A 15,238-nucleotide genomic window follows, 5' to 3' on the forward strand; every position below is an offset into this window, starting at 1 on the left:
TATTCTTGCACATCTCTGAGGTTATATGCATCTTTTACAACAAACAAGCTATGCCCCTCAGGTTCGGATGACATGACAAATCATAGCAATCTCCCCACCGGCTGAATATTCAAAATGGCTGCCATCATGCACTGCAAGCCATCATGGCTTATTTAAGTGGTGATTATGTGAACCTGATCAAATTCTTCCCACCCTATAGTGGACCATGGTTAAGGGTTAAATCATCACCAACTCAGAACCCATGGCCTGTTTTAGGGTTGCTGGGTGATTTGTTATCCACCCAACCACAAACCCTTCCTAGGTTCAGACTTCACGAAAAGCCCCGCTGGCAAGAGTAATTATGTAAATCTGACCAGTACGCGACCAGCATGTGCAGGGTAGTTAACAAACCACTATGGCTTATTAACCAACTTATGATCGTGCAAACTTGTTCAATAAAGGGTTTCAAGCTAATTTCAACACACTTTCAAAACTTCCCCATTAATTAAGCTTAGTACAGTCCTGACTAAAGTTAAAGATGTTGGGGAAAGGGTTAGGAGAAAGGGGAAGGAGATTCTATGGCCCACCTCCCATCTCTTGACTAGGTGACAGATGACCTTAGTGACAAATAGTGTCATTAATGGTACCACTTCACACACAAAACATTTGAAAAATTGAACATTTATGCCATATCATTATACATTACAAGTTATGATAAAGTTATACCATATAATGTATACCTGTACTAAGAAATGGGCCCCATTTTGAAGAAATGCATCATTTCTAATTGGTATTTTTACAATGTCTTCAGTTTTTCCTTCTGGGAAATAGAGGGTACTTCTTCCAGAAATGTTTAGGACACCTTCTTTAGCTCGCTGAGGATCCACTGGCCCAGCAGGAATATACACGATGGTATAAGACAGCTTCACATCTCCCACTGTTCCTTTTTGCCTTGCAAAGCTAAGGGACAAAAACCGTCCATCTGGGCTGCTTTCTATCCTCTGATTCTCCAAAGGGTAGAATTTTATTACACCATAAACATCATCACTGTCCTGAATGTAGAACAAAAGCTACAAGAACGACAACAACAAAACATTCTTGTTAAGAGCAAATTACTATTAGAACCCACACTGCATTATTTCATCATTGTTTGTGGTTTTGACTGAACTGAGACGTTTGTCCCTCTCACAACAAGGTGTAGGACTCCTGTCTTTACACAACCCTCCCAGTTGTGGCAGCCACTTGCTCAAGCCAATAGTGAGTCATCACTGTCTTGTCACAGCAGATGTACGCGGGGCAATGACACATACCCAGAGTTTTACCACATCCACAGAAGTGGCTGGAATTGAGTTGTGTATAGCTGGAACTCGCAGGGAGAATTTACTTTTAAAGTTGTTTAAAAAAATAAATAAATGTGGAATTCTAATGTAGAAAAGCCTCTTCAACTTTGTAAAAAGGATGAGGGTGCTGTCTATAAGATACTATTCTTACTTTCCATTTATTTGTTTGATTTATAGCTCCTGAAGGAGACATCTCTGAAATATGTAGAGCACAATCAATTTCTCTTCTCTTTTTTTGAGCACCGGAGTTTGCCTCTTTTGTTTACAGCTGCAACTCACCATAAGCGTGTGCAAGTGGTTACCATGTCCAGAAAGATGATGTAAAATGGGACTGTCGTTAAGGAGATGACTTTGTCCCTATCCTCACTCTGCTCTTGAATTCTCTTCTAGCTAAACACAGGGTTCATGTTGTGTATCTTGTGTGGACAACTAGTTCAGATGCCACTGTGTCAGATTTGTCCTGGAAGTAGCAACCACAAATAACTGATATCAGATCTAACAGATATCGTTCAAAAGGGTGCGAAGCTCAGAGGCAAAAGTTCTTAAGGAAGGAGGTGAACCCTTGCAGCTAATAGGGAAGTACAATTACTGTCCACCTTAGCATAACGTTTTCCTGCACAGGCAGGAACACTACTCTATAGTCTCTATGATAAGAGGTGGGATGTTTCAATCTTCACTATTTCCCATGAATATTTTCAGCTGTGTTGAAAATCTCCTCTCACTTTAGAGGGTTTTTAAGCAGTATCTGTGAAAGTCTTTGCTGATTCACTTACATTGCCCTTCCTGCTGTCTCTCTCAGTTGGTTTTCTTTGACCACAATCACACTGTAACATAGCAAAATCTGATTGGCAATGTAATGGAGTAAAGCCATCATATTCACTGAATAATCCTTGATTGGTTGGGACCTCCCATGCGAGTAAAGAAGGAAGCTTTTCTCTCTCCATTGCTTGCCCTGATGTTTTCAAATAATCAAATCTGTTCAGCTACATAGCATAGCATACATAACTACGATGCAATCACAGTTAACAAACTGTTATCAGAGAGGAGGGGATGGAGTGTTTTATGAAAGATATGCACAAACAGTTACTTACACCTAGAACCATGAAGCTAATTTATTGAGGGTGGTTCAGGAAAATGTAAGAATTAAATGTAGGTGGTAGAGTTTTCCAGGCATCTTCTCCTCCTGACCCAGACCAGAGGGGCTCATGACTTGCAAAACTTCAGATGGGCACAACAACATGAACACAAAAGCTTTATAACCCAGACCTATATTTATAGCCTGGGTAGAAGAAGAGTCACTACCCATAGTATCAACCACATTAGAAAGGATTCGTAACCTGATTCCTAGGCCGTAGCTAGACCTAAGGATTGTCCCAGGATTGTCCTGGGGTCAAACCTGTTCATCTAAGTGCCACACAGGGCATCCAGCGCTCAGGCAGGGACAAACCCGGGATGATCCTGGGATAAACCTTAGGTTTAGCTACGGCCCTAATTTGGCTAGGTTCTGCTTAGCATGTTATGGGACATAATAGGATTGGTACCAGCTCTCTCTCTACATTTTATTATTGTTACTTTTTGGAACCCTGGTGCTGAAGCCATTTTCCTTGTGTTGTGGAGACCTTGTCCATTATCTCACTATTCTCAGAAACCTAGGAACAGATTTTTCTGTTCAGCTCTCTGAAAGAATGGAATTCTGTTTCATAAACAGGTTCCTTTGCACCATAACAGCTGAGGTTACTACAAGCTTACTGATTATGGGGCAATATCCCAAACTGACCAGGATAGCCTATAGGATTAATCCAGAAAGAAGAAAAAAATCAATAAGCAGAAGAAAAGAAACTGAACAGCAGCAAATACCACACAGCAATGGACAGGGGAAATAATGGAACCCAACAGGATTGAAAAAAACATTAAGGTAAGTCATAGGATTTTCTAGGACATTTTTCTGTCCTATTTATTTATTTATTGCATTTCTGTACTGCCCAACAGCCAAAGCTCTCTGAGCGGTTTACCCCTGCCCAAAAACCCCATGCTCAGCCTGTATCAAAATAAGAGAATCTTTGCCATAGTCTAACACCCTTAAAGTCATTATGCATAAAGAATTCCACTATCAGTACAACTATTATGGCCGCCCTGCATAGCTGCTTGGAGGCATACAAAAGGTAGCTTTTAAGTTTAAAACTAACATGGCTACCCTTGTGGACGTTCTTAAATCAGACTTTGTTAACTTGCAACTGCCTTCTTTCTAACATTATTTTAGCCCGAACATTCTGAATGTCTTGTTTGAATGCTTGCACTTCTTTAGAGGAATAAATGCAGATTTACCTCAGCTGGTTCACTCACTTCTGCCCCTCCCTGTATTGTGTGAGCCAGAATTGTAAGCAGATATGGTTGTGCTTCTTCAGGAAAGTCGTCATTAATAATGTTCAGAGGAAGCGATGCCAATAGCTGCCCTTGAAAAAAATGTAACACCCCTGAGTCTGGAGTGATGTCTGCAGTCACAGGTGAAGGATCACTGCTGTTGCGGGTTATAATCCAGGAAACCGAAACATTTCCGTGCGTTCCACCATTCCTTACAACTGTGATGCCTTCATACCTAGAGTTTGCAAACAAAATTTAACAAAGGCGATTTGTCAAATATTGAATTCTAGCAAGTTCCTGCAATGTAGAACTAGGAAATCCTGGGTGGTCGCATACCGAAAACAAAACTCTAAAATATTTTTATTTACATATCTAAGAAAATTTCTAGCCTGCCTTTTGACAGCCCCACCCCCAAGGCGGCTTCCAGATAAAAACACACAAAAAACATAATAAAATTAATGAGATAAAACCAATGTCAATATATCAATTTCATTATTAAAAACAATGGCACAAAGGTTCAACCAGGCCAGTTCAAAATACATCACCACAGCAGGAGATTAAAACAAATGAAAGGTATGGCAAAGAGAAAAGTCTTTGCCACCCTCCTAAAACACAAAAGGGACACAACAAACACTTTCCACATCAAATTACTAGAGATAAAATCTAACACACAAATGAAAGCACACATTACTCCAATATATCCTCACTACATGAGTTAAATGTCACCAATTACCAGGATCAAAACTGAAATATTGGATACTTAAGAGAGCAGCAGCAAAAATTACACTATGCAAAATGATTTGGAAGGACTAAGGGTACAATCCTATGCATGTTTAGACAGAAAAAAGCCCTGCAACACCCAGCATTCTCCAGCCATCACTGCATCCTAAAGATAGCAATAAGTGGAATGGTATCTGACCTCTACACTGTTGCTCATCATTATTCCCCAGCATACACTTGGGTTTGCTATTGCATCGGTGCTGGGGTACTGTCCTTTGGTTTTTGTGGATCAATATCTATTCCACAAGCTGTTGCATTATTCAGCTATGATAAAGACAGGCAGATATTCAAAATGGTGGAAACGGTTTGAACACACATTCACTACATTCTGAGTTATTTGTTTTAAAGCAGAGAATATGTGTGCAAACAGCTTCAACCACACACTTAAAGAATGTTTGTCTTCACCCATATCTTCAATATGCACATTTTGCTAATGAAGGGGAAAAATCACACCTAACTGTGCCACACACACATATCCAATGTCTGTACACATCGTACACAGAATATATCTGCTCCTATTCACCAGCAGTTAAACCAATAAAATTATATATGGCCTTATGTGTGGAACCAATTCAGAGAAAGCATTAGGAAAACACAAATGAGAAACTTATTACACAGTAATGCCATTGATTTTAAATAGTTTGATTCGGGAGTAATGGGGCCCTTCAGTTCTTCCTGCTGCATGTAGCCATAGCCACTCAGCCCTGAGCAATGTAACAGGGACAACATTTAAACAACCTGTTCATGTTAGCATGGGCTGATTGCATGGGTCTTTCCCATAGAAAATCTTTAAATGTCTTCTCAGTCATTGAGGAGCTGCAAGTGGCTCTAGACAGCTCTAGTCAACTGAGATTAGGTCTAAAGGTCCCCAATCTGTGGCCTATATGAAAGCCAAATAGCAGATTTTGTTAGGAACTCTACCACAGTATAGGCGGGATCCAATCCTGCCCATCTGGCCACCGATTCTGGTCTTCACTCATGGCCAGTCCTTGCAGAGCAACAATTTAGCCCTTCCAGAGGCAAGCACCAAAACAAGGTCCGCTGTCCTGCTCCCTTCCAGAAATAAGTGTTTCTACTCATTTCAGCTTGCCTTTGGAAGTATTAAATCAACATTCCGCAAGTGGGAGGGGCAGCTTGAAGACCAGAAGAAGTGGGGCTGGCTGTGAGTGCAAGGGTAGCATTAGATTCTACTGAAAGAATACAACTTTTGATTTAATTACAGAACAGTGCAGTTAATTATCTATGAGCCAAAGGGATGAGAAATTCATGAAATCAATTAAGTATTTTACAATGCAATCTGGTAGACAGGTATGCAAATAAAAGTCCTGTTTACATTTACAGAATTTATATGCTCATAACTATGGGCAAGACTGCATCCAACATATTGGCCCCAGTCTAGAGAAAATGTGTTGCTCTTTGGTCTCATTGAAATCAATGGACCACAAAGGAGCTCAAGCACAACTAAATTTCCTTGAACAGAAGCTATTGTCCATATGAAATCAATTATTAAATAATCATTATATGTTTCAACGTAACTGTACACATCACTATGTATTAGTTTTAACCATCTATTACAGTGGAACCCAACAATTTCACCTAGAGTTCTTTCCACAAAACTTCCATGAAGGTCCCTTCGGAATTCCAACCAAAGCACCAGTCCTGATTCAAAGTACCAAGAACACATCTTAATTGCAAAGCAACCCCCACCCCCAATAAACCACCATCATTCAAATAAATTCAAAAGAATAGTACCTATAAAAGTTACCTACAAGGTAATATGATAGGTTTTCCAGTCTAAATTTGATTTCTCAAAGAAATTACAATTTGTCTCATAAATCTGCATAGGTGTTATTAGTACAATGAAAAGTTACAGTACCTTAACATTTGATCTTCATCAATAACAACTGTCAGAGTAAACAAGATGCTGTTGATAGACAGTACTCCATAAGGTTTATCATTGGGTTTAATAGTAACTTGGACAATGGATGGGTTTGTTAAAATGGCATCTCCTTGTAAGGTGTCCTTAAGTAGCATGATATGAAATGTCTCAGCAATTTCTGGTATGGCATCATCAAGGATTTTGAATTTAATATAAGATTCGTGCACTAGGGGTGGAAAAATAATAGTTGTGTTTGGCTGTAGGTCCAGGAAGTCCAAATTAAGCTGCGCATGAGCTGTTGAATTCCCAGTTACAATGATGTAGCGAATGGAGACTTCATACTCATCTGGTCCAATTAAGTTTCCACCATCATCTTTACCCCGAACTATTGGTATTATTAGTATATCATCCTCTTCATGTACCATATAAAGACTTTGAGTGAATCGCACTGGACTGTCATTTTTCTTAATAATAATTTCAACATAATTTCTTGATGCATTGATTTCAGCTCCCCCTTCTACACTTCTCAAATGAATAAAAAATATTTCATCATCTTCGGGTATCTAGAAAAGTAATATTTACCAATAATGATTACACAAATAAAAAGTAAATGTGTACAAATCAGCAATTTTTTTATCAAAGCAGAAGATGATATTTCAGTATCTAAATATATACATAGATATTTCCTATTATCTTACATTTCCTACCCTATATAATTAAAGATAAGTGAAGAACAAATATGATAGGAGGGAGATAGATCAGGCTGTCATCAGGGAAACCTGGCATGCCAGCAAATACTATTGGCATTAAGCTAGATAGCATCACATAAGAGCTAGTGTCGAGTAGGATACTCGACATCTACACCAAGCAGGATATTCCACTATGAAAGTGGTATGAAAGCGGTATATAAGAGGCAAATGATGGGCAACAGAGTGGGGGGGAAATGGACAAGAACCAACAGGAAACTGGGTTTAAAACAAATCACAATACTACGTATACTTTGGAAGGGAGTATGACAGCCCATTTGCTGAAAGAACAGCCTGTAGCCTGCCTGCCAGGAAACCCAGGGAAAGAATACCATAAGACAGCAGATGGTATGAACTATCGATTGGTTGCCTACCACCACCAGTCTTGGAGTGCAGGGATTGGGCCATCTAGACCATGACCTATCTTGAAGATTACCTTAAACCTCCCCACACCCAATGAGGACATACAGGGATCATTCCCATTCCCGCTATCCCAGCACCTAAGTTACATGTGAGGTATAATCTTGAAATACAATACAGGAAAACGAAGAATCAAAGTTGTCTGTTATGTAGAAGGAAAAAAATAACACCACCCAGATCTCAGAAGTCAACTAGTCAACTGGGTAAAATCCCTTCTAATCCTAAAACAACATACAAAGGACCTATATGCAACAATCAGTATCAATTTACTAGCCCCACAGCACTTTCATCAGAAGTAAATTCAATCATATACCACCAAATGCTCACTGATCTAAACAGTCTTCTGAATTTCCTAAAAATAAGAACAAAACTGGCCTGATGAGTTTCCCAAGGGTCAGAATTCCATTACAAGAGTACTACTACCAAGGAGGATCTGTTTTGGTCCCATTAAATGTACTAAAAGATCACTGCTATTTCTAATTCAGGTGCCTGTCCTTAGAACTTTGACAGATTAGTGTGTGTGTGTGTGTGTGTGTGTGTGTGTGTGTGTGTGTATACTATATAGCCACAAAGCAAAATGGCTTTGATAACTGAAACACCTGTCCTCTGCTTTTAAGACTCTAAAGCAGTCATGGCTATTGAGAAACAAAACTTAGTACAACATTAAGTACGGGGCTTGCCTGATGGTAAATATTCAACTTGTAGGCGTGTAAATTCTTTTGAATCAAAGCTATTGTCTTGCGCTTTCAAAGGACGCTCTAAGTCTTCTATTCTTTACCTATTTCTTCTTTCATTCTCATTTGCTAATTGGCCACCCTCAAATGCTTTTCTAGAGATCATATTCAAGAGTGGCCATTCAAATTGTCTTTGTAGATGTAGCCAATTTTATTTCCTGTTTGGTTTGCGGTACTTTTGCTTTCATGATAGGTGCTCTCTTGTACTTCTCTATTCAGTTTAGTCTATGGAAGGTTTTAAGTCTCATTACTTCTCAGCACTCAGTTTTATTCATGTATATGTCCATTACAGTCTGTTACATGTGCATTATTTCTAACAATGATGACTTGTGTGTCAATGAGTTCACATTTATTGTGATTGTCTTGAGTGAAGTTCATGCTATATTTTTTAAAAAATCAAAGTATTTTAAAAACAATCTTCCTCCAACCAAAGGTAAATTTATTTTAAATATACACACAACAAAGGTTATTTGTCTAAACCAAAGCACTCTTCATCTAAATTAAATACTCTTTCACAAATTGGAAAACTAAGTGTACAATGATATGTTGGCAGACAATACTTTTGACCTCAATCTTATTCATTCATTTATTTATTATTTAAATGTATTTCCTGCCTTTCTGCACTAAGTGGACAAGATGGCTAACAATTAAAAAGTGTATTTAAAATGCCATAGGAAAATACTAATATCAAAACCAGATAAAAATAATAAACGAAAACAAGAGCAAGTTAGACAGATAACAACAGGAATGGATGAAAACAGCAGCTAGTTAAAAGCAACAGCCAGCAACAAGAAAACAGATCAACTCAGCAAGCTAACAGGCTGTCATCGTCGTCATCATCATCATCATCATGTCTTAGATAGGAAAGCCACCAGAGAGGGGATGAAATAGGCCCACCTGGGAAAGAGGCACCTATGTGTATTCTCACTATTTTCAGTGGATGGATCCCATGATCTCCCAATCTTCACCAGACCCACCTCCTTTTTGCAGGGGAAGGAGGCAGAGAACACAAAGCAGAAGCAGCTGAGTCCCTTTCACTTCTCTGTCCAAGGAGCAAAGGGGACTCAGCTGTTTGTGGATGAGGGGCGGCGGGCACTGAGACTCACTTGCATGCAGGGAGAGCTGCTCTCTACAGTGCAGTTGAGTCCAAACGCCTCCTGTCCCTCATCCTCCCTGCATTTCTATCTCCATTCTGAGATAACTTTGGGGGTTCCACTGAGGGCACAAGCCAGCAAGGGAATCCCAAGTGTCATCTCCAATCTCAGATCTGAGTTGGCAGCAGAGGGATGCCCTCCAAAGAGAGCGGTGCTTGGAACCTAAGCGCCGCCTCCTGAGGAATCCTAAGAGGCTATGTGGGCCAGATTGGGGTGTCCCATGGGCTAGCATTCCTGCACCCCTGAGCTAGCATGATGCTAGATTTAACCCAATGATACTAAGACTGCATAAGGGATGATCAAATTCACCTATCTAAGATGAGCCAATTACTAAAAGCCAATTGGACCACACTTTAATTGGCTAAATATACATCCCAATACATATATCAAAACATTCAAAAATTATGGGATATGTGATCTCACCTGGTCATCAAGAACAAATAAGTTATAAACCAATACAGCTGTGCCTGGAGAAAAGGTGATATTTCCCCTTACAGGTCTCAAGTCTTCTTCAGGAGAATTTGGACCACCTTCTACCTATTAAAAAACAGAGTGTCTTATTAGGAAACACATAGGATGCTTTAAAAATTAACAACAACTTCCAGAAAGCAAGAAGACCCTCTAATATAGTCCACAATCTGAGATGGAGATTAATCTTATTAAAGTTTGTAGGAGTAACTGGAAACAGTACTTTCAGAACTGCCACATCTATTCTTAATAGTGATTCGAAGGCTCTAGCTTACTAGTTTCACTTAAAAGAAGGCTGAAGTTATTTCACCTCATAAATGCTCACCTCATAAATCACAGTCACTGTCCCATAGGTTCCCTTTTCCCTAACTAGAGTGAGAGGCACAGATTCATTTCCACCTCTGGGCTCCGTCAGTGTGATTAAGGCAGGCTAAAATGGGGAGGGGGAGAAAAGAAAGAGGCAATCAGGAACCAATGAAATACTCCAAGAGCAAGGTGTACAGAGAGCTGTTACCATAGAAATACAAACTCCCAGAGACAAGCTAATCCAATCTGTAAATTGGCCCACTGATGGCATTCCATTTCACAACAACCAATTAGTTTTGCTCATCAAAGGCATGAATGGCAACAGATACAAATACTTTTAAAATTATAGAAATGCTTCCCCCACTCTGCCCCTCAAAATCATGACCACTATAAAGAAATCAAAACGCTTTTGTGTTACTACATTTTTATAGTGTTGAACATATAAAATTAGATGGTTTCTAATCAAGTCATCTTTAAATAACTAAGTAGATAGTTGAAAGCTTTGCAAGAGAGTTTCTTTTTAAGTCAAAGTTTAATGAAAGCCAAGGCAATTTTGCACACTAGATCAACAGATAATGACCCAGGTTGCACAATGAAACAAACCACAATTTGTTAACTGTGGGTTGTTCAGGAGAGAGCGAGTTTTCTGCCTCCCAAATGCTCACCCACTTCTGGTGAGCTTAATAACCCAGAGATACTCTGTCCCTGGGTTGTTTTCTGTGACATAAAACCCAGAACTCTAGGTTGTTTGGGGAGAAACTCATGATTTATTCTTGGGTTATAACTCTGGGTTGCAGCCAGAGAAATGAAGTCTCCCACATGATGGCAGTGCAAAAGTCCACAAGAAAGGAAGTAGGAAGATGACAGGCACATTCTTTTTTCTATTTTTCCATCCACACATAGTACAAGGCTGTAGCAGCCTCATTGATCTTCAAATGATCTCATAATAGTTGAAAACTACCCAACTAATGCAAAGGAAGCTTTGAGGTAACAAAGGAACCATTCACAATTATTTCACTGATAGGATGCTCACACAGAACTTTCTCTCAATGATCTTTAACCTTTCTTTCAAGTCATTCAGCATACAACAATTCTTCATTTGTTTGTCCAATGAACCTAGTTAAGCTATAAATGGTTTATGAACGACCTCTACTATCTTCTTCATCCTCTTACTCTTTTCTCTAAAGTCGATAAAAATCTATCAGCTATTTCAGTTTACTTGGAACATACTGTAAACCAGGTCCTCTGATGTGCTGCCAAATGTCATGCCCTCGGATTACCACTGACTTAACTCAGGTGTAACAATGGTCTTAATGAGCCCAAGAATCACGAGCACCCATGGGCTGCTTTGAACCAATGGGAAAGCCTTCATTCTACATTCCATGGACAAAAGCAAAGGGTAGCCAGGTGTCTTCTTTTACAAAGGACAGTCCTCTATTTGAAGAGCTGCCAGATAACAGTCTTCTATTGGAAGGCATTCTCTATTTGAAAAGCTGTCCAGTCCAAGTCCAGTTTAAAGATAAAGAACCATAAGAAGGAAGAGCAACTGCCCTGAAACTGCCCATCAGCACCTGCACAGTAATCTGAATAGGCATATAATCAGCCACACAGTTCACCCGGTCACAGTCCCCCACGCTATGAAATTGTATTTCTATTTAAATGATAATAATTATCTCTAAGTTTGCATTTATACATGTAAATTAGCATGTGCAAATTGTATGCAAATCTTTTGTCCTTTTTTTTTTTTAGTGAGACATTTCCCCTTTTCTTTTTCTTTTTTGGGAAATCCAGAAGCGGCAACCCTAAAAGGAATGCTTTTATACCATGAGCTTTCAAATAATTTCTTGTTAGTGTTGATCAACTGAGAAGTCTCAAAAGCCTTTTGCTGGGTGAGATGATGAAGCTGAAAGGCAGTAGCTTACCTATAGCTACTCATGGTGTTAATGGCTAAACTGAGAGCTGAATCTCCAAATTCCTGGAGGCAAAGGCTATCAATGGCTACTAGCCCTGATGGTTGTGTGCTATCTCCAGTATTCGAGGCAATAAGCCTGTGTGTACAAGTTGCTGGGGAACATGGGCTGGAGGGTGCTGTTGCACCATGTCCTGCTTGTTCATCCCCTGGCGGATGGCTGCTTGGCCACTGTGTGAACAGAGTGCTGGACTAGATGTACCCTTGGTCTGATCAAGCATGGCTCATCTTATGTTCTTATCCACCACTATGACACAGATGCCAGGTAAGATGCCCATTTTCCTACTGACTGCTAAGCTATTTCTGGAAGAAATCTCCCTATCGTTCTAAGTTTCAAAAAATAAAGGTATAGAAGATGAAAGCATACCATATCAAAAGAAATGATTCCAAAGGCATTGTCATTTGATAAAATCGTTACAGTTACAGCTCTGGGCAATCCAAGTGTTACTCCTGGAAGTGGCTTCTAAAACAAACAAGGGATAGTATGGAAAATTAGAGGGATGCATTGGAAACAAAACAGTCTATACACTTATTCAACCATGTGTGTATTCCCAAGGTCAATGAATCTCTTTCAATGACACATTCCAAGGAAAGGGATGAAAGTCTACTGAACGCTCCAAAAGCACTGACTTTGAACGGAACAGAAATTCTATAGACTCAGCTTGGTTAAACAATAAAGTGTTTGACACAAATGCTGGAGATCATTAATCATAGTTGGACAATATCATTGATACCATAGCAATAACGAATTAGACGAGAACCATGCCTCCCTCAAACCCCCCACCCAACCCCTAAGAATCTGAAGATCCTTTGGCATTATATATGGTACTGGGATATTTTTTAATGAAGCCCATCACAATCATCACTATGAGCATGACCAAGGACAAACAACAACAATGAAAGTGTTAAAGCAAAACAAAAAATGTGTATAGCAATCCCCCCCACATTTGTAATTCAGAGGCACTTTCTATAATAAAGGGAAAAGATTGGGGGGAAGTGGATTACTTCTATCAGTGAAGCCTACAGTCAAATAATTCACTGGTTGGTTCAAACCAATGTGAGAAATTGAGCCCACCAGCAGCATTCTCCATTGCCGTGGGTTGCCTCTTTTAACAGCAGCCTGATATCGTTTATAATTTCCTAGTGAGGAGATTTCAGCTTTTCCCAACGTTAGGACTCCTGATGTTGTTGGACTACAGCTCCTATAATTCCTGGTTGGGTGTGATAGCATTTATAGTGTAACACCACCTGGGGACCCAAGGTTGGGAAAGAATAAGATAAGAGATAGGAAAAGTTTCAGTTGCTTATTTCCCCCCTCCCCGCCCCTCTACTTACCTTTTCCCTCAGGTCAAAATATACTCTGTAAGATTGGGGGGGGCACCCCGAGCAGATGTCCAGAGGGTAAGAGGGACTGCAGGGAAGAAGCTAAGAGGCTTTAAGGAACAATTCTATGGCCCCTAGACATTGGTGCGAAAAGAACCATACCAGCTGCCTTCTTACGTCAGGAACTCAACCTTGGAGGATGCAGTAAGGGGGCGTTTCAGTGGGTGAGGAGGGGGGGAGACTGTAGAGGCCAGAATACATGCCATGCTGAGGCCTCTCCAGCCTCATCCCCTTCCAAGGTGCTTTTGCTAGATGGGCAAAAAAGCCTGTCTAGCAAAAGTGCAGGGAGGGAGGAGTGGAGGAGGCTATGATTGCCTCTGCCACCCCTCATGCCCTACATACTGTAAGCCTCCAAGTTTGGAGGCTTACGATCATCACCATAGGACTGTGCCTTTGAAGTTCTAAAATGCTAAAATGTCTGTTTAAGTGTTAGACTCTAAAACAAGAATACAGGGAAGACCAAACTTGCTCAAGTTAGGCCACATATCTATTTCAATTTCAATTTCATGTGTCCACGACATGCTGAACTTTGCAACTAAGAATCTATTGCCTAAATTTGCTTCTTCCCACCTCCTCCCTACCAACCCCCTTTCTATTAGCATCATTTTTGTTTAGATTGTAAGCCTGTGGGCAGGGAGCATCTTAAGAAATAACTTTGTAAACCGCCTTGGGAGCCTTTGTGGCTAAGGGGCGGGGGTGGGTGGGTGGGAAATAAAGAAATAAATATTCCTACCTGTAATGTCAAATAAAATATAAATGTCTCATCAGCCTCTGGAAGATCATCATCACACACAGAAATGTACACTGTTCGATTTGTTTCTGCCTCAGATATGTATGCTGCTGCGTATGTGTCGAAAAAGTCCCCAGTATTTTCACCGTGAATCTGTAATACACACATAGATTACAGCAAACATTGTTATTCTTGGAATAGGACATATTCTTTGTATTATATGGGTTTTTGTGCTGGTCATCATTCTAGTGAAGTACAGATTTTGCTCTTTTCAGTTTGCAAAGAACAAATGGGTGTGCCTTCCCCCCTCCTCAAAAAAAATTAAATTAAATTAAAATCTCAACTTTTTCACTTGAGTCAAAGAAGAATTTTGACATAAAGAGAAATTAGAAATGTTTCTTACTGATACAATCGCTGTGACATTCACTGGTTCTCCTGTCCTTTCAATACCAAGACGTATAACTGTTGTTGTTGTTTCATTAACTACAAATTCTGTTTGTCCAGTGAACTTGACTTCTGTTTCTCCAGAGATAAAACTGAGGGATAATGCTAAAAGAAGTGTAACTAATGAATAGGCAGAGGGCATCCCTAAAAAGAGAAGAGAGGGAAAAATGAAAGGTGAGTATGAAAAGCAAATAAGTCACCTTATATATATTATTCAGATAAAGTATGTTCATATAGTGCTTCAGCCTGGCAAAATTGGACCTGGCAAAACATGGCTCAACCAAAGAATAGCACACAACTGGAGGAGGGGAAGGAAAGGTTGGCTGAAAAGTAGCTATAGCCCAGTTAAAGTAAATACAGATTCTTACAGCAGAAAATATGTAGGCCTGATTAGAAAAACAGGATGGCTGTCTCATTGGCCTTTCTTTCATAGCTGGCAGGAGCAGCAATGTAGTCCATGCATAATCAAGAGGTTTAGATTCTTATCCTTTGATAGCTTATATAAAGATACAAGTGGGAGCTACAATAAAATGTTGCAGTACGGA

General features: G+C 39.8%; 1 protein-coding gene across 1 annotated transcript in view; it reads right to left on the reverse strand.

Annotated features, from left to right (window-relative positions):
• ADGRV1 (adhesion G protein-coupled receptor V1) overlaps positions 1 to 15,238 on the reverse strand; it is a 319,443-nt gene that overhangs the window by 291,963 nt on the left and 12,242 nt on the right. The window contains exons 2-9 of the mRNA XM_063129627.1: positions 14,653 to 14,837; positions 14,253 to 14,402; positions 12,504 to 12,599; positions 10,187 to 10,291; positions 9,817 to 9,930; positions 6,337 to 6,902; positions 3,645 to 3,915; positions 720 to 1,049 (exon numbers count right to left, since the gene is read on the reverse strand). Of these exons, the coding sequence (XP_062985697.1) occupies positions 720 to 1,049; positions 3,645 to 3,915; positions 6,337 to 6,902; positions 9,817 to 9,930; positions 10,187 to 10,291; positions 12,504 to 12,599; positions 14,253 to 14,402; positions 14,653 to 14,837 (1,817 nt within the window). The remainder of the gene's footprint in view (positions 1 to 719; positions 1,050 to 3,644; positions 3,916 to 6,336; positions 6,903 to 9,816; positions 9,931 to 10,186; positions 10,292 to 12,503; positions 12,600 to 14,252; positions 14,403 to 14,652; positions 14,838 to 15,238) is intronic.

The sequence above is a fragment of the Elgaria multicarinata genome, chromosome 6 (genome assembly GCF_023053635.1).
Source record: "Elgaria multicarinata webbii isolate HBS135686 ecotype San Diego chromosome 6, rElgMul1.1.pri, whole genome shotgun sequence".
NCBI lineage: Eukaryota > Metazoa > Chordata > Lepidosauria > Squamata > Anguidae > Elgaria > Elgaria multicarinata.